Genomic DNA, 19,996 nt, shown 5'->3' with positions numbered 1-19,996 from the left:
CAGTCCCTCGTATCGAGGCCCGCAATAGTTCGTCGTTTCTATTCACTGCAGAGTGTAATTCATCGATTCATCCGTCTCATACGATAAGAAATTTCTCGAACTATACGTAATTTGATACCCAATCAAAATTTATTTTACAAATCTAAGCATCGGCTGCAGTGGAAATCCTTACTTGCTGTTATACTGAACTTTACCTGCTTAATGCACTTATGTCACGTGACAAATTTCAAGTTTCTGTAATTGCCGATGTCGCTGGATCATTATGCGTATGCTTATTATATCAATCGGTTTCTCATTCTTCGCTCGAGTGCCCGCAGTTTAACAAACCATTGATTACTGTTTCTGGCAATGCAGATTATAAAAGCTCGACGCAAGCTTGTGAAACCAAATCGTTGCACGCGGAAAATGATTTTTATTTTCTTAAAAATCGAAATAAAAATTTTTATAAGCCGATGGCAAGCAATTTTTTCGAATCCAGCGTTGTGCTAGTGACAATTTCTCATAACGTATAATTTTATTTCTCCCTCATTCTCTCTTTGCCGAATAAATCTTTCAATGCAATAAAATCTATGATCTGATTACAAATATAATGTGAAAGGTGTCGGTAAACAAGTTTCTGTACGCGGATAACTTGTAACGTGGTGTAATATGAATACGTCTTTTTTTTTGTATCTACTCTGCATGCGACGGTCATGTTCAGGGGAGCTGATTGATTCGATGGTTGGATGGATGGCTGGATGAATGGATGGATGGGTGGGCGGGTGAGTGGATCACTGTTGGTGCTGGGTTTAATATTGGTGCTAGAATCGAGGTTCGAACAAAACCGCGCTCGAGTTGATGGATTCGAGGTTGCGCGTTAGTTGGGCGGGGGCGGCGGGGAACTTGACCAGGAGGCAACAAGGAATAGATTTGAACTACGGAGATGAGCAGGAGTGATGGTCAGTCTGTCGGTCGTGGGCGTGCATGCAGCATGCTGCGGCGCCTCGGAGATTAACCGGGCCAACCTCGTGCAGTCTAAGCGCGACGAGAAAATATCCTCGTCTATATGGGTTTAAATGAATATTCTACTCGGTTTAACATTTTTTGGATTTTTTTTTTATCACTAATTCATCTTCATTTTCGTTTTTTACATCTCGGTGCTCGCAATATTTTATCCATCTCACACCTGCCGTCTCAGGTCAATCTTTTTTTTTTTCGTTGGTATTAATCTTCGAGATAAAATATCAAGAAATTACATAAACAACGGACAACGCGTTTTAATTTTGCGACACCTGAAACTGTAGCGGTAAAAACGCAATCTGACCGCGCGATTAAACCAGTGTAATCTGATGCCGGGTCTAGGAGTAGACTATTGTAAGTATTGCACCATCATTTTATATTCAGGCTACCTGCATCACGTAATTGTTCAGGTACTGTTAGCAATGTTTGTCATTCACGGTCACGATCGCTAAACGATTCTAATTGTTGAGGTGCAGCGTACAAGTTAACTGGCTAGTTGCAGCGATTCTCTTTTTTATTCCTGTCACTTTAAGCTAGGTCGATATTTTTAACATCATGCTACGTGTGAATGAAAATTAATTTTGATTAAATTTATGCCGGTTTTCAATTGTTTTTAATTTTTTTGTAATGTGTATCATGTAAAGTAATGTTCATTAGGGGAACTCAGTGACTCACTATTTTTTTTTTTGGAATCAAAACTGGACCAAGTTTCCTTTCTTAGCAAGTTTTATGCGCCAATGACTTACGATGCAAGTGACAAGAGAAACAAACATTGATCATATACGCATGAAATTTCCATATAAAGGAAGCTTGTTTCAGTTTCAATTCCAAAAAATAGAAAGCCACTGGGAACCGTTGTTATAATATTTGTAGTTTTTCGAATGCAGATCAGTTGACCTGATGAAACCGAAAACTATACTACAACTTATTTCGCGGGTTCAGATCGTTTTGTTTGGATTTTTCTCAATTCATTAGCTTCTCACGCTCAATGTAAAACTACTGCAAGAAAAAAAAAAGAAAAAAACGTGCTTAGAAAGCAAGAATATGCAAAAAAAAATTGAGGATAAAATAAAGGATACAGAATGGTATAAATGCGATAAGATTTAATCTCTGTTATAATTTACACCTATAAAGGTACACATCGAATAACACAAATGTATAATAAGCATAAATCGTCTAGTTGCAGGTTTCACACCATACGTAGCAAATTACCTGTTCGATATATCGACTTTTTCCGTACCACTAAAAGCCACGTATTACAGGTTTACCTCATTCTACTTATGTAGTTGGGCCAGTATTTTAAGAATCGGAGGTCATCTAATCGGTTTAGCGACCGCATAGTAGATACAATAACGCGCGAACGTGAGAATGGAGGTGACACCTGTATCTATAACGACGGTCGAAATCAAATCTAAGCCAACGGGACGCGAAAGAGGAGAGAAGCATATCGCTAACGGGCGGGGGGTGAAATCGAATCGAATATTCGGTCTTGCGGGCAGTGAGAGAAAGGGGAAAGAAGAGTTCTAGGACCTCGCGTACAGTGTGTAGGTATATAGAGTAATTGGAATGCAGCGGAAAAATTACATTAGAACGAATTAACCGTCTGGTAAAAAATACAACGATTACAATAAATGTCAATAAACTATGAACAGGGACTCAGATATGGGAATGAGAGAAAGAGCGAGTGAGAGTGAGCGATGTGGATGCTGCGAGAGTCAGCTCGTCGTGATCAACGCTCGTTGGTCACGAACTACTGCCTGCGATCATGTGAGTAGGTGCGTTTTACTGTATGATGATGCAGCGCTGATCAGCACGTTGTTCGGTTACACTGCTGCGAGTTTGTTACCAGTGGCGAGATCAGCGGCTCGAAAGAATCAAGCAGCATTGACAGCGGCCAATGCGACCTGCAGACGACAATGGCAACGGCAACAACCGGCGAGTAGTGACGAGTTGGTCTTCTCGTGTGTGCAGCTCCGTACGTACGAATGAATTCGTGCTCGTGATCCACGGGTCTGCAGATGTGTGCAGAGCCGCCGGCAGGAGCGTCAGTGAAGACAATTGATTGTCTCCTATTCCCCCCTTTTCGACGTCTAAGCGCGCGCTGACGTCACATCCTACTTCTGCATCGGCGCGATCTGATCTGCTGGGTACACGGCGCTAAAGCTCTCTTATACCGAGATTTGTTCTCCGGGTGGTTTTTCCCTGCAAACTTTTCAGTATCTTTCATGCAGTACCGCGAGAAGGCTTCCAGGATTCAAGCTTAACGTCCACGTTCACGTATAATTGGCTTCTGATGAGGATTTTCAATTTCTCGTTACTATTTGTTCATCGTTTTTGTACAATGACCTCTGGTGAAAACCCCTTTTGCACATATGACACTGTTGCAGGTGTGTTTGTGACAGCTACTACTTTAACTCTAGGTCACTTCAACGCGCTATATGTAACATCAACCGTGCCTTGACACGGTCGCGTGGTTGGACAGTGATAGGTATAATAGAAATCTTGATTAGCGAAGAGACGCGAAAGTATATTCAAACTAGATTTATGGCTCTGCGTTGCATTCTTGCAGCATATTGCGAATAGATGGCAAAATATGCGTTCGAGGATTTTTTCTACATGGGTGTCACGAAATTTGTCAGATAATTGTGCAATTTTACGGGTGAATCGCAGCAAATGAAACAGTGCAGGGAATCCCCTTTGCACGGCGGTTTTATAATCACGCTAAGAATTGACTTCAATGAATTCTTCGAGAACCGAATCAAGGTCTGGTAATATGGCCAATTTCTTCCTCCGAGAAGACGATGCACCGAGTTATCATTTTGCCCGGTACATGATGTCACCAGATCACACTCATCATTGAGGAAATCGTTCAACTGACTCGTCATCCGGAAACTGAGAAATATGCATGTATATTGAATAATATAATAATATACGAAGAGTATGGAAGCTGAGAAAGAGGAACGTCTCCAGCTAAACGAATTAAACGGGTTTATATACTATATATTCGTTGGCACTTCCGCGGATGAGAAGCGTCTCGTATAAGTGGGCATCAATTGACGCCTTAAACGCCAAGTGCAACCTCATCGTGTTATATTCCAGTTTTAAGAAAACGAAAAATAAAATATCTGTAATGATTGTCCGGACGGATTTGATTCTATGAATCGTCGTTGTGTTCTTTTCGTTTCCCTCCAATTTTTTGTGCAGATTTTTAACCGATCATCGCTTTAGGATAGCAAATCGATATTCAGTCACTGATTCGCAAGTAATTTTCTGCAAAGAAGTCTTGAGGACTCGTTGGTAAGGGTTGAATCTTACGCAAAACCGTCTAAAGAACAGTGCGCCGGCCGGTGTCTCAAACTCCGCGCTGCAATTGCCTCAGGAAGCTGAATTAGTCATGTCAATGACGATGATGTTATATACCATGCTAGCCAAGGTCTAAGTACCCTCTTCTCTTGTTTCCACTGTAGGTAGTTTGAGAAAATCGTCGTTCAAATTGACAGTTAAAGAATTATTATTATGACTGTTATTCTTTTCTTATTCTACAATTTCAATTATTCCACGTTGTATATCTCGATGCTTCTAGGATGTGAATATAACTATTGAACGACCAGAACGAAGTCTCAAACTTTCAAGCGCATACGCCACGAGTTATTCAGAGTTTTGTGGAAACACTTATGGCCGGGTATATATATTTTGATGTAGATGTAACGTACCGGAAACACCGCACGTGCGCAAGTGTCCCTCCGTCCTGAAGAATACAAATGGATAGAGGTGTATCCAAGCCGCCACGAAAGGTTGAAAGAAAGGATCAGACACCCCGTACCGAAGGAAGATAAAAATCTTTGTGTACCTTATATTCCTAGGGAGCAGCTGGTGGCTACCGCCGATGAATTATTAATAGTTTCCGTAATATCTTACAATTTACGACTTCCCGCTGCGCGTGCGGCCGACGTACGGTGAAAATCCTTTGTTGAAACCAGTCCCCGTTGTCCCTGATCATTGCGGCACTGCAGTTGAAGCATATCCTTCGAATCGTTCTTATTCTCCGCTGTTTTCAGCACGCGTCAATCAGTCGATTCACCCGAAATTCAACGGATGAATCACGATGTTGTCGCCCATATTGAGGCTCCTGGGCGTCCTGGGGGTCCTCCTAGTCCTCGACCCTTCGTTGCCCGCTTTCGGAAGCGTGCCTGACCCTGCGGAGTCCGAAATGATCGAGGTGAGCGAGGCCACAACTGCGATCCCAAAGCAGACACTCCCAGACCGCTGTCTCGTCGGCACGGAGCCCGGGCCCTGCAAGTACTACATTCACAAATGGACCTTCAACAAGGCCAGGGGGAAGTGCAGGACCTTCGTGTACGGCGGTTGTCTCGGCAACGAGAACAGATTCGACTCGGAAATCGAATGTCTTCACTACTGCGTCGGTGGTCCGGATCGTGAGTGATTTAGGTTTCGGTTTCCGACACGCAAGGACTAGAGTTCAGTTGTAAAGGACTTTTGTATCCTGTTGCAGACACTCTGCCACCCTACATGGTCACCAAGGGCAGCGTCTTCGTCACCACCAGCACTTCGACCACCGCCGCGCCGTCGCCGACTACCAAGAAAATCCCACCGCCAACTTTCTCACCACCGAAACCCACGAAGCCACCTGTTCCGAAGCACAAGAGAGGAAAGGTACGTCCGAATTTAATGTGCGACACTTTGATCGCTGTATCTGACGAATCGATTTCTTATCGCCACAGGAACTTACCTTCATGGAATCTGGTCACGAGAAGACGTTCATGTTCGCCCAGAACAACACCTTCATTCAGATCGATGGAAGCGGTATCAAAACTTTTCAGCTAAGGTCAGTCGGCCTGCAGTTAGCCTCAAAATCTCGTTACTCATTTGGGGATTGAGAGTTTTCTTAAAAACAATCTGATCGTTTCTGCAGGCTGTGTCGTGAGATATCGTTCAAATTTCGAACGAAATTACCCCACGGCCTACTAGTCTATCACAGTGTCAAGGACCGGCCGGATAGTCTGGATCCTTACGCGTTGTACGTGATTGTTGAAAAGGGCCAGCTCAAGGTGGTCCATGTGTTTGGAAAGAAGTCGACTAGCCTTACCGTTGGCGAAGGTCTCAACAGAGACGAGTGGCACAGTGTTTTAGTAAGGATCGATGTTCACGGGGCTAAACTCATCGCCAGAGTCGATGAGACGCAAGAGGAAACGAACCTCGAGGTCCTCGAAGCCGAAGTCAATTACGGAGTCTCCGAAGAGTTGGCTTCCGTCGTACTGATTGGAGGTACTTATTATTGGTCGGTTCTTATCAGTGTAGGTGAGAATTTTCGAATTGGTGCTTAAGTGTTTGTTTCATTGCAGGTTTGAGCTCGGAGGAAAAGCTTCACGGTGTGAAATATATAATTGAATCGTTCGTTGGGTGCATCAGAGACATGGTATTGAGTTCCGGCAAATCGGCGAGCGATTTGCTGCCCATAAGACCTCTGATCGCCACAAAACATGAGAACGTCAAGGAGGGTTGTGTGGACAAGTAAGACGAGTGAAACACGCTGATTACGTATAATGTAAGTTGATCGGGCAATTCGCGAGTTAATCGACGTTTCAAAAATCCAGGTGCAGAACACGGGAGAATCTCTGCTTCGTTGGTAGTCAGTGTGTAAATCACTATAACAGCTTGACTTGCGACTGTTTCGGGACGAAATACGAAGGGGAAAGATGCGACGTTTACAGTAAGTGATTCAGCGAATTGACGTAGATGCGTTAGTTTTGTTTTACGACTGCTATAACACTCAAAAGTATCTAATTTTTTTTCTAGCTGCGACCATTCTCACACTGAGAGGCTCGTCCTTCGTTTCTTTTCGAGTATATGACTGGAAGGATCGGGTGCATTCCTCCGTGAATAGGATTAGTCTCGCGTTCAAGGTATGTTGAGTGCATCGTTAGAAATAGACGATGAACGGCTAATTCACCAATTGATTTCTTGTTTCTCATCTTTGGTATACAGACCAGATGGGACGACTCGGCGTTGTTTTACGCGTCCGGAGAGATTGAGGGAACCGCTCATTACGTCGCGGCATCGATAAAGAACCGATCAGTCAACATCGAGCTGGATTTCGGCCATGATTCAAAGATACAAACAGTGATGGGCGACGACGTGACGTCGAACCACTGGAACAATTTGACCATATACCACAACGGACCTTTGGTATTTGTAAGTCTTAACGACGAGTCGAAGGTGCTTGAAGTGCCCGGAGAGAATTACAACATGATCATTGATCCCGAAATTTACATCGGAGGCGGACCTGAGCTCCACAAAAAAAAGGGACTCGTTTCTCACAATAACTTTGCGGGTACTTAACGGTGAAATTGTATCTTTAATTTCTATTCTCATTGGGTTAATCGACGATTTATCGCTGACTCTTTCGCAGGCTCGTTCAAGTACGTTTTCTTCAACGACAAGTCCATCATATACGAACTGAAACGGTCGAATCCGATGGTCCATTACATTGGGATATTGGAACCCGAGTATTATGAGGCTGACGTCGAGGTGATACCGATAACGTATCCTTTCGCTGGAAGTCACATTTGGTGGCCGAATACTAAGTCTAACTCCTTGAAGTTGAATTTCGATTTCAAAAGCTCGAAGCCTCTGGCCGTCCTGGCGTCTAGTGATACCAAGAACATCGACGGAATTGGCTACTGGGAGGTAAATTATCCGATCCGTAATTTTTAACCCGTATGTAAAATTGCGACATTTTTTCCTTTTACAATCATGTAACTGTGATTCGTAGGTTCGTTTGGTGAACGATGAAATTCGTTTTGAGCTCGTTCCAGACGTGAAAAATAATGTCACCCACATAACGTCGGTACATTTTCCACCTCATAATACATCTTGGCATGCCGTTGAACTGAATTACACCAAAGGAGAATTGAGTTTACAAGTTGATTACAGAAACAAAAAGAGCAAACTTTTTGCCATGGCATTTGAACTTGGTGACAGGGTTATTATCGGCAGTGGTAAAACTAACATGGGTGCGTATATCTCGGTCGGAATATTTTTTTCAAAGCCTCTATCCGTTTATCTAATATTTTTATCACCACAGGATTGGTCGGTTGCATGAGGGAAATCAGAGTGAACGATCATCGGATAGAACCAAGGCACGTTGTCAACACTGAGAGAGTCGTTGGTGAGGTTGCGTTGGATAATTGTCAGTTCGTAGATCCATGCAAGAGGCCGAACAGGTGCGAACACGGTGGCAAATGTTCCGTAGAAGTGGACAGAATCACTTGCGACTGCAAAGAGACCGGTTACAGGGGGACAAACTGCCATTTTGGTAATGAAATGGAAACGTCGACTACGAGTCAAATCAGACTTAACGTCATCCTGTGAACTCCCGCATTGTTATTCGTCTTACTATCATATCCTTTCAGCCGAGTATCGAAAAACTTGCGAGGAATTAGCCCTTCTGGGATACACCAAGGACGATGTGTACCGAATCGACATCGACGGAAACGGTCGATTTCCCCCGGCGCTTGTGAAGTGCGAATTTCAGTCCATTGAAGACTCGACGAAGACCATCGTCGAGCATAATCTTCCCTCTCAAGTGGACGTCAGGTCTATTGACCAAAAGGAAGACTTTTCGTACAGCATTAAGTACCGGGAATTCACAGCCGAAATGCTACAGGAGTTGATATCTCACTCGTTGTACTGCAGTCAATATCTCAAATACGATTGTTACAAGGCGCCCGTTGAACTGCACAGTGCTACTTGGTTTCGGGGGTCCAAAGGCGTCACTGTCGACTACATTGGCAATGTTAGTCGCGGCTCTTGTCCTTGCGGAAGTAAGTTTGAATGCATTGTTGATTAATACGGGTAACAGTACGTTGTTTTTTGTTGTTAACTTTTTTTCTCACATTTCAACAGTGAACAGAACATGTGTTAATCCCAAACTCAGTTGCAATTGTGACGTTTCTGCCGGTAAATGGCTTTCCGATGAAGGTTACTACGAGACTCCTGAATCGTTGGGAATTACAGAATTGGTGTTTCTCCAGCAAAGTGACTTGGACGTTGATGCTCGGGGTAGAATTACTCTGGGACCTTTGGAGTGCGTCGAAACAAGTGAGTGGATCGGATTTTATTACAGTCTGACTTACGATGCACAACGGTAATGTGAAATTGAAATCTTATAGACACACAGAAGTATGTCGTTACCTTCACAACGTCACAGTCTTACATCGAAGTACCAGGTTGGCGGAAAGGTGACATAGCCTTCAGTTTTCGAACGACAGGCGAAAAGGCAATCTTGCTCTATCAGCCACCGATAAGGAGCAACTATCCGTCGTTCATGGTCGCTTTGACATCGGACTATCTATTGACATTCAATTTCACATTGAATACTGGACAGTGCCGTGAAATCGAGGTTAAAAGCCGGAGAAAACTCAACAATGGAGAATGGCAAAAGATTTGGATTGATTATAACGACTATCATGTCAGGTTTATGATCAACACCGATTCTGAAATGGTCGATTTACTGTCCGAGGAGGAGTTTGGACCTTTTGAAGGGTCCATGTTTATCGGTGGTGCGACCGCGTATGTGATTTTTGTATGGAAAGGAATTACCGAAATTTGAATGCGGAAAACATTGTAAAATATGACTTTACTCCTATTTTCAGAGAACACCTCAAAACCTCTTCCGTACGACAGGGGCTTATCGGATGCTTTCGAGGTTTGGTTGTAAATGGTGAAATTTTAGACATACACAGCTACATGTCCGTTCATCTTTCCGAAATAATCAAGGATTGCAAGCCTTCCTGTCAACCGAACAAATGTCAAAATGGTGCCAGATGCGTTGAACTTTGGAGCAACTTTGAATGCGTTTGCAAAAACAAATGGGCACACCTGGGAACCTATTGCGAAACGAGTAAGTTTGGTTGGAAATAAAGTGACAGAAGAACTTTGAAAAATTCATCTCTGTATGTGTAATCGTTTTGTTACAGATATAAATAACGCTGCACTGACGTTCACGTCACCGGAGGCTTTGGTGAAGAAAAATTATATCGGTAACGAAGATGACGAGGAGAAACTTCTGCTAAAGGGAATGTTTCTGGAAAATATATTGATCAACATTAGGACGTACGATGCGAATTCTTTAATTCTGTACGCGAATGATCATTTGAACAATTTCTTGCACCTTTACATTTCGAACGGGACCAGTATCGTATACCTTTTCAATTCTGGTAATGAAATAAGAAACGTTACCGTCGATTATCCAGGTGAGGATGACAGTATCTGGGAGTTTCAATCGCTTATAATTTTTCAGAAGTTTAGTGCTAGTGCTGATTTGTTTTTTAGGTGCTAGTACCGGCGATTCGGTGCAAATAGCCATTATCAGAACCGAAAAGAACACGACTGTTCATGTTAATGAAGCCAACGTCACTCTCGACGCGGTTCCAATTTTACTGAACTCGTACTCTAACAAGCCTTGGATAAATCCTGAGAAAGAGGTTCTCGCGCCCCAAAGACCGCCGGCTCCACCGACAAGCTATTTTCAGGTGATTTTAAACCACAAAGTGACGCTGTGGAATCGTTTTCCGCTTTCGGCAACCTTAAGAATACTAAAAATTATCGTTATTCGGTCAGGTGAACCTCGGCGGTTTTGATCCTGACAACTTACTCAGAGTTGGTAAAAAAGGTGAGGCGATCCAGGGATATGTTGGCTGTCTCCGGGGTCTGAGGATCGGCGAGTATTTGGTCCCCTTGCCTCAATTGGCGAGCGAGGCTTACCAAGAAGGTAGCAAAGGCTTAATAGCGAATTGTCACATGAAATGCGACGCTGCACCCTGCAAGAATCTCGGTATATGCACGGAGGATTTCAGGAGACAGGAGTCGTCTTGTAATTGTGAGCACACCTCGTATTTTGGGGAGAATTGTGCCGAAGGTGAGTAACCAGTGATTGTTTGAGTTGAAACTGCTGTTGCTGTTACTTCGCTTCTTTGGTCACGAAATTTTTATTTTTTTTTCCAGAAAAGGGTGCCGAATTCAGCGGTGAAAGCGTTGTTCAGAGGGAGTTTGACCTGGATGGCGAAGTGAATCAGGTAAAAATACAATTGGCGTTCTCCAGCAATGATTTGAGGCAAAGAACTATGGCACTGTTGCTTCTGCAGACTGAAAACAAGTAAGTGATCAGTCTGTAATTCAGAGGTTCCTCGTTTCGTTATTAAAATTTGAATTTCCTTAATCTCTGTTTAGAAGAAGCTACTATTTACTCGTTGCTTTAACATCCGAGGGTCATCTGATATTCGAAGAGGACAGAGAAGGCTCTGCCTACGCTGTTCGCATCAACGACAGAAACTTTTTGAATGGCGCAAGGCACAGTGTTTACTACGAGAGAAATAATAACACGACAACGCTGCTGGTTCGTTGATAAATGTCTTATTTCGATTTCCACTCCCTTCGAATTGGAATGTTGAAGAAATAAGATCCTGTAAATAACTGATTTTATCCTTGTCTTTTTTATGTGAATATTCCTCAATAGATCGACAGGGAGGCGGTTCCGTTGTCAAATCCAGTTTTGAGTTTCGCCGCGGAGAATGAGTCAAATCTGGATAATCCTGGAGGAGCGAATGAAATACAATTGGGCGGTTTGAACACCACAGATCCCAGATTCACCGCTTACAAGGGATACACCGGTTGTCTTAGCAGTACGTTCAAAGCCCCGTTGACCAAGCGAAGAGTTTAAACTTCCTTACAAATATCTAACTCAGTGCACACTGAAAAAAAATCCGTGGTGTTGAAATTGACCAAAATGTGCCACTACTATAAGAATCAGTATTTGTGATCTATAGCAAATCAATGACAGATTTTTCTTACGGTGTATATCAATATTGTATGTTATTTTACAGATGTCGTTGTGTCGATAAATGGTGGCGCTGTTATGAAACCACTCGAGGAATACATGCTGTTCACCAAAACTGGTAGCGATACTGTCAGGGCCACAATGCCAGCTGGTGTTCGAAGCGCTCAGTGCGCCGCTTTTCACGTACAACCCAGAGGTCTCGAACCCCCAAGGAACGATAGCGTGGTAATTCTACACATTACTTATTTACGAATTTATAATGGCCTGGGCATTGTTCTAGAATACCTTGATTTCCTTAAATTGCATATTCTATCACGAGCAAAATCTACTGGAATATTACAGGCTTGAAAAAAATCGGAATTCAGAAGTCACAGATATCGGTCAAGTTGAATCATGTCGATTAAATGAATCAAGTCATTAGTTGTTTTGCAACTGAAATGACTGCTCTGATAAAGTGTGCGAATTGTAAGATGCCATGAGTTTCCAAACGTTTTGTATCGCAGACTCAATCATATGAATTATCAACCAAGTTTTTTTGATGTTTCGCGTTTTTAAATTCTAGACAAATTCGTCAACCAAAACGTACAGCAATTTGATTAGTCCAAAACTCTGGGAAAATTGTAACAATTTTGTTTCTCTCAAGTCTAGATGTTTTTATCATTTTGTAACCGAAAGTGCAGGTGTCAAAATTTGAAAATTTCAACGATACATCACGTCTGAACGGTGTATATATGTATACTTAAAATTTTTCGAGACACTGAAAAACGATTTATTCCAATAAAATTCATTTCAATTAGTGTTGAAAAATACTTTTACTCTCGAGTCAAATAATGTTCACAATTTTTACCTGAAAAGCGGGACCAAAACGATTATATTTCTTACAGAGTAATTTTCAGTTCTTCGTGTTTTCCGTCTTCTTTTTCATTTTGAACTACATCTCTCTGCATTTTTATAAACTCTCAATAATAATATAATAAATAATAAATAATATAACAAGCAATAATAAAATGAATAGTTTTCCGACTGATAGATCAGACTTGCACATGAAAGGAAAACACTATTAAGTCAATAATATTACCAGAGTTGAGGCGGGAATAAAGTCCTACATGTAACCCACGATTAAAAGTAAATTATTCCCTTGATACATAATGTACTATTAACGCAGTCTGCTCGTAGCTCACAATTATAGTGAAAACGGGCTGCGAGTTGTTGGTAAAAGACACGGTAAAATTTTATTTGACGTAATCTAAAATAAAAAATGAAAAAAATTAGTGAAAAACTTATAAATTCATGGTGTTAAGGGTCGAGATAAGGCTTGGGTCGAGGAACCTCCGGATCGCGTTGTTTACAAATCCCAACGCTCCGACGAAACGAAGAAGGAACAGGGCGCAGGGACTTACGTCTTTATTGCGCTGTGCATTATCCTCGCTGCTGCGGTGATGGGCTGTATTTATGGGGTTTGTAGAAGTGCCCATAAAGACAGACAGAACAGGGCCAGAGACGCCGAGGATATTGCAACTAATTCGCAATCAAGGTGGCAAGGCGATTCCTATGATGTTCCGGCCGTCCCTCCCACCTCGACAGCCGTAAAAACCGTCGGTTTTAAGACCGTCGAAACGGAGGATGAGAAAAAATTGAACGGTACACATCACGCCAAGCCATTGGCGACAAAGGATTATAAAACCATACCAAATGTCGATACGAAAATCGACTTGTTGCACGACAAGAAAACGCATTTCAAAGGTGATTATATTGCATACTCGTTCTCTTTTTCCACTTCTAGATAAATAAACATTTGTTATTCTTTTAATTTTTTTTTTTTCAGCAGATGAGGAACACGAAAAGAAAGAACTGCTCGGGGTAAATACCGCCCTGGTCTTTAAATCTCCGAAACCAAATCCATTCGTAAACACTAATTTTTTATAATTACAAATTATATTATTATCGCTTGCAAGGCTTTCGCGTATTTGCTTGTATGTCAATGTATGTATGCACGTTGAGATTTCCCAGTTTATTATTATTATTACTGTATTATAGCTGTTATTGTATTATGATTATTATTGTCATTCTCAAGTACTTAAATTGCTACATGTTGAAAACCATCAAGAATTGTTGTCGAGTGAATCATATAAATATATATATACACATACAAATGAGAACAGTTACAATTTCTCACGGTTGCAAAATCAATGAGACCACCGTTTCATATCATTTGGATTTTATTTTCTTTAGTTATTAGCCAGCTTTTTACTTTAACGTTGAAGAAAATTCATGCAAGCCTAAAGATCGAGAAATTTTCTTGTACATTGTGTATAATGTTTTATATATGTTTCATTCTTAGAGTTTTAGCAAAAGAATTGGAGCTAAGCCAAGCAACAAAAATTAATGTGCATGCTCTGCAAGAATGTAATATTTATTGAATTATTATAATGCACGAATATGAAGTATGAAAATTAGATTTGGAATGAAGAATGCATCACACTTTTTAAAACTCGGAGGGAAAGAAAAGAACCGAAGGAGATAAATATAATAATTTTCGGAACTTGCAACAACTATCCTATCGCCGCGTGCCCGTTGCAAAACACAAGATAACTCATAATTTTATATGGGTAATTATTATGAGACCCCAGAGATAATTAAGAGTTTATGAGTATAATAAAAAAAATCTGCGCTTCTGACGATTGTTGATTATACATTATACGTATGTAAACTCATTTATCCCGAGGTTGCATAATAATGAAGAAATATTGGAGTTTTCATTGAAGAATTCTTGATGTATTTTTCTGTTCTTTACAATCAGTCGATGGAAGATCTCAGGGAGGAACCGGAACTCGAAGAATGCGAAGAGGAACAAGAAGAGGAAGACAACGAAGAGATCAGCAGCACCGCCAGCAACAGTACCGATAGAAGCAGAAACAGCGTTCCAGATGATGATATTCTAGTGCGACCAGCACCGGTAAGAAACTCGTCATCGGTTAGAAAATCATTTTACGATCGTGCAGCAGATAATGGGGAGAGTTTTATTACTGCCGGCGCTGAAACTGACCAGCGTTTCGAAACTAATGATGTATTATATCCGGAAATGAAGATGCTGGAGACGAATTTTTCCGTCACTGGTATCAATGAAATTCAGACCAAGTACGTCTCGGCGAAAAACCGGCCATTCGATTCTATCAACAACCAAATTCGGGCGAATAACAACAACAAAAATATTCATGTACAACGAAGACCTGTTAGCTTCAATTTACAGTGTAATTAAAGTTTTTATTTTTTTATTTTCTCTTCACCATCGACAAGTAAATTTTGTTCTTTTTAATTTGATTATCACACAGATTTTTGAGCTGGTTTATTGAACAGTTGCATCGTGGAAGTGATTTTCTATTTCCCAATTTTCTTTTATTTAACACTTGTCTCGCACTTGTTCAAAATATCAAATGCTTTACACGCTAAACCGTTAGATCCAGATTAACCTGCTTGAAGGGTTGATAACAAAATATGTGAAATAACAATAAAATTAGCATATTGTGTATTTAGATCAGCCTTCATATTCATAAGTTAGTTTTAACTTATGCTTTATTTTTTATTTTTTATTTTTTTTTAGCGATGAAGACAAAAACATGGGTAGAAGTATTTTTTTTATTTGTTTTCTGAATTATCCAATGTGATGTATTCTACAGAAATGCACCGTACAAATGTTTAGCAGAAATTGATTCCTTTCGGTAGTAAGTGCGTTTGACAAATAGAGGAAAAAAAAAAAAACACCACATACAAAATCATCGGAATGATGGAATTTTTTATATTCAAGGTTAGAGTGTATAACGGTAGGGGGGAGTAAATAAATATTTCCATTTCGTGCGGGGCGATGAGATTATGTAATGAAAACTCAACCGAGGCTGGCAACGGCAATTTTTCAGATCAGTCGTTGGTCGAGGATGAAAATTGAAGAAAATGTGATACCGTTAGACCCTATTTCAAATTCAGAAGCACCAAAAACGCCTTATCAATTCTAGCTACGGGGTGCAATTGCTTTAAGTCACATCACAGCTCAAGTAAATATGATTTATTATCATTTTGGATTACCTACTTAATATTATTACTATTATCATTATTGTTATTATTATTTTTATTGTACGTTTGATAATATGTAATTTAGGGAATTACGTACATACCTATATACCTATGAAACTATTGCGGTATATGTATACACAATGCAAAAATATTTTCGAGCATGTTATAAAGCTATTTCGCACACATCGGGTAATGCCTATAATAGGAATTATTTATCGTGGTTTAGCTTATAACTTATGATTTCACAATTAATAACCATGTAAATCAATAATACTTGTGTGTACAAAGTAAAAGCGATGAGTCTTGCAACTCTAAACATGTAATAGATTTATTGCTTAATCCGAATCGCTGTTGTTTGTGCGTGTACACGTATTATCATGTATACGTCTAGTCTTCATGTGCCTTGTTCTGAAATCTGGTGTTGTTATTAATTCGCGTATATTTAATGTAAGAATAACAATTCAGGAATAAATACTGAAGCAAATGGTATTTTATGGCATGTTAATTTTCACGGACGAAATTTGTAATATCAATATTAAAGAAGGAAGACGCAAAGAAACAAAGAAATTAAATTCTACCACTAAAAATCGACTGTTTATTCCAAAATGTATATATTTTTTTTTACAATAAACTGGCCTGTTCAATATGCAGGATTATTTACGTAGAACTAAAAACTGTTTGCTACTAATTGCAATCGTTCACAATCTTACGATATTATATACAATAACACATGCTATAACATCCCAATTCAAATTAATGCGATCGGTTATTCTTCATTCCGTTGTTCAACCGAGTAAATTCTCTGGGCTTCTTTTCAATCACTTTCATTAATCATGATTCTCACGCATATTTTTTGGTATTCGAATGTCGTTAATGTGATTCATTTTTCCTTATGAGATCAATAACATATAAACGATGGCTAAGGGGTATAAAACTCAAGTTTCTTTTCCAAAATTTATACTTTGCTGTAATACTACGAATTAATTTCAAATATTTCTTGATATTCAATGGGATTACTGATGAGTATCGATCACTTATTAAAATTATATTGGTTAACGTTCTCGGGTTTCCTTCGACAGATGATTCACGAGAAGGGAAATTGTAGTCCAGATCGAAAATCAGAGGACCCTCACAAAGGTGAGTGAACGTTAATGATCTTGTATTTCGAAAAAAAAAATTTCCTTCTTTATGTCTTGAATGATACATGATGAATAAATGTACTGACTCGTCCGAATGACTGTATTGAAAATTCTTTTACTTCGATTCTATCTCATTCTGCCAGACCGAACGAAGCGACCAATCGTCAACGTGTCACCGATATTTTTTTCCGAAACACAGAGGATATTTAGAAATCCGGTGAGCTATCAGGGATGTCCGAAATTTAAAACCAGTGCTGCGAACAGATTGTCCATCGAGTCAGTTTTGTCCCTGGATTAGCGGTACTGGACCGATTTGTTTGACAACCAATTAAAACGACGAATGTAGTGAGAGGACAGTACCTATGAATATTGTAAGGAACATAGTTGTGTAATTTTTGGATTATTTATCTTAGAAAAATTATACTTCATTAACTGTAATGTATGTTGTACATTTGAAAATGTTTTGTAAATATTTCAAAGATGACGGATACACAGAGTGATGTATGAAGATTTACTCATTGCTGAAAAATTCTGGAAAATATAATATTTACACACCGCATTTGACATGTATTTATTCTAACCAAGATTTGACGAGATAATAATATCGGTGTTGACGATCGACGGAAAGTTTTTAGCGACTTTGTTGATTAGTATATAAACCCCAAAATAACCCCATACCGAACTTGACTATTGGTAACTATATATTGAGAACGAATGTTCGAATTCACTAGAGAATCGTTGAATGACGGAAACGGATGATGTTGTTTTGAAAGGCGTATATAAAATTGTTTCGGTGAAGTAACGATGCATAAGTTGAAACAAAAGTATTTCAAATCATCATCAAATATGAACTCACACTCGGGTGCAATGTTCACGTCTCTACTTCAAATCTAGCCGCTTGTCCGTGTCGCGACTCAAAACAAATCTGCATCCATTTCCTATTCTCTACTGTTGCGAAATCATATCTGTGTATCATCTATGTGTATTCTCGCCTGTAAGTTTTCAGTTATCGTTCTCTTCTCTCATTGTACACATCGCATCACCTGTGTATCTTTCTCAAATAAAGAATCTTTACGATCTTTACTGAGCAATCAATTATTATCATCATCCCGCTTCCTCGCTATAGCCATCTATGAATAATTCGCGGATTTCACGTCAACGGTGGAGAATCTATTTTCATTTCTCCAAACAAAAACTAAAACACGAATGAACCAAGTTTCTCGTGATAATAATATTATTGGAATCATTCGAACATTGCATTACCGGTTGTGAGTAATCCTAGTATCAATCTAATCGACAAATATGACACCAGTATTGACGAAAGTCAAGTGCCACTAAAAAAAACTTGCACCCTGATAGAGTTTTTTTTTATCAGCAAATGACATTTTAACATCCGGAACATCCAAATTATTGTGACTTTTATGTTTGCGGCCAAGCGATTCTCGTCCTTCAGGAGGACCTTCGACTTTAGAAATTTTCAATCTCAAGTGTGAAATTATGAACTATTTGACTCAAAGAAAAGGAAGGTCAACCCCTTTGTATTTTTGAAGTCCATTTTTCGTGATGATATGAAAAATGACGAAATAAATATATCCAGGTGCTATATTCACGTAATTTTGCGAAAGGCGTCGATTGCGAGCAGTCTAAGCTCACTGCCAACAGCGGATCAGAATTACACCAAAGATTTCTTCCGATTACTATTTGCAGCTAATCCCAGTAATCGAACATGAATCGGGATATAATTGCGAAATTGAATAACGGTTGACCATTTGTCGACTGACCACTGCTTTTCAACACTGGAAAAGTTCATCACTGATTCGTTGTTGTGAAATTGAATGCTGATTTCACTTTTATTCAGCAGCCGAAAATTATTTTACCCTCCCATCAGCTGAAAAATATAACTTAGATTTTGGGGTAAGAAATTTGTGCGCACTGTGTATTATTTGAAATGTTTTAGAACGCAAACAAATTACAGCAATACATTACACCGTTAGTTACAATACAATTATAATAATAATCATTTAGGGGTCATCACCGTCTAGAAGCTTGTTTTTCAAGTCATTTTTAGGAATTAATTTTGCGCAAACTATCAAACCTACAGTGCCGGGGTTTTTTACACATATTAAGACATGTTTCAACTAGCAACACAAATTTTTATAAAATACTTTATTACAATCTATCCGAGTTATACGCTGTTACGCAGATTGTGACGTGAGACGCTCGTCCAATCGGGCTTACGGGTTGCGGCGATCCCAGTCGTCTGAAACAGAAGAACAATTTTTCCTTGTCCCTAAGTGTACCATACATGTATATAAGTTTAACGGTAATGTAGCGCATCGAACTATTGATATAAGGGTATTTCACGTCATTATGGTAATTGTGCATGTCGGTATTAGTCTAAGAAATATGGGTAAGAGCACATGAGGTTCTCTTCTGGTAACTGCACGTTGGTAAGGGTATAGAGTGGGCGCCACCGTCGATACCAGTTGGCATGTAACAATGGTATGATTACAAGTAAATACATAAAAATGGTTTATACTAAGGAATTGAAAAAGATTGAGTGGATTAATTAAGATTATTTAGTAAATTATTTTTTTTTGACATCCTACAGGCTAAGGTGTTGTATTCAGCGCCATTTCGGAGGAAGTGATTAGATCAGGTCGGTACACACTTTGACAATTGATTTTGATCAGTCAAAATTGACAAAAGTCAAATTTTCATAGGTGGGAAATAGAAACTAAATTATATCATGATACAATGACTTAGATGCTGAATATCAGTTTTTTGGTTACATGTTATGTTGTTATTTCTACTAATGTTAATAATTTCTTTGATGTTTCTTTTATAGCAATTGTTCTGTGTGGTAATAACAGAGGCGTGATTAAAATCAAACTTGTGATCTAACATTAAAGAATGTGATGCAAGAGCACAA

At 39.7% G+C, this 19,996-nt stretch overlaps 1 protein-coding gene across 13 annotated transcripts; it reads left to right on the top strand.

Annotated features, from left to right (window-relative positions):
- Positions 1 to 951: 951 nt before the first annotated feature.
- Positions 952 to 18,119, top strand: LOC107220299. 13 transcript variants are annotated; one of them, XR_006903770.1, is made up of 29 exons: positions 952 to 1,353; positions 5,058 to 5,435; positions 5,513 to 5,673; positions 5,742 to 5,845; positions 5,933 to 6,285; positions 6,363 to 6,531; positions 6,615 to 6,730; positions 6,817 to 6,923; positions 7,006 to 7,351; positions 7,430 to 7,707; positions 7,793 to 8,033; positions 8,105 to 8,335; positions 8,433 to 8,843; positions 8,926 to 9,120; positions 9,192 to 9,591; positions 9,675 to 9,922; positions 9,999 to 10,274; positions 10,354 to 10,553; positions 10,642 to 10,939; positions 11,026 to 11,176; positions 11,251 to 11,416; positions 11,537 to 11,702; positions 11,904 to 12,082; positions 13,159 to 13,600; positions 13,683 to 13,762; positions 14,658 to 14,813; positions 15,772 to 15,906; positions 17,005 to 17,062; positions 17,264 to 17,308. XR_006903770.1 is itself a non-coding variant. In XM_046736765.1 (28 exons), the coding sequence occupies exons 2-28, from the start codon at positions 5,105 to 5,107 to the stop codon at positions 17,272 to 17,274; spliced, it is 5,874 nt and encodes a 1,957-aa protein (XP_046592721.1). In that variant the 5' UTR covers positions 952 to 1,353; positions 5,058 to 5,104; the 3' UTR covers positions 17,275 to 18,119. The 13 variants fall into 13 exon arrangements, 10 of the variants coding, with proteins under 10 accessions (XP_046592721.1, XP_015514325.2, XP_046592715.1 ...); XR_006903769.1 differs by having other exon boundaries at positions 17,208 to 17,287; XR_006903771.1 differs by lacking the exon at positions 17,264 to 17,308 and having other exon boundaries at positions 15,777 to 15,906.
- Positions 18,120 to 19,996: the final 1,877 nt, after the last annotated feature.

The sequence above is a fragment of the Neodiprion lecontei genome, chromosome 4 (genome assembly GCF_021901455.1).
Source record: "Neodiprion lecontei isolate iyNeoLeco1 chromosome 4, iyNeoLeco1.1, whole genome shotgun sequence".
In the NCBI taxonomy this organism is placed as follows: domain Eukaryota; kingdom Metazoa; phylum Arthropoda; class Insecta; order Hymenoptera; family Diprionidae; genus Neodiprion; species Neodiprion lecontei.
The sequence above is the reverse complement of the archived record's forward strand: the minus strand, read 5'-3'. Positions and strand labels throughout refer to the sequence as shown.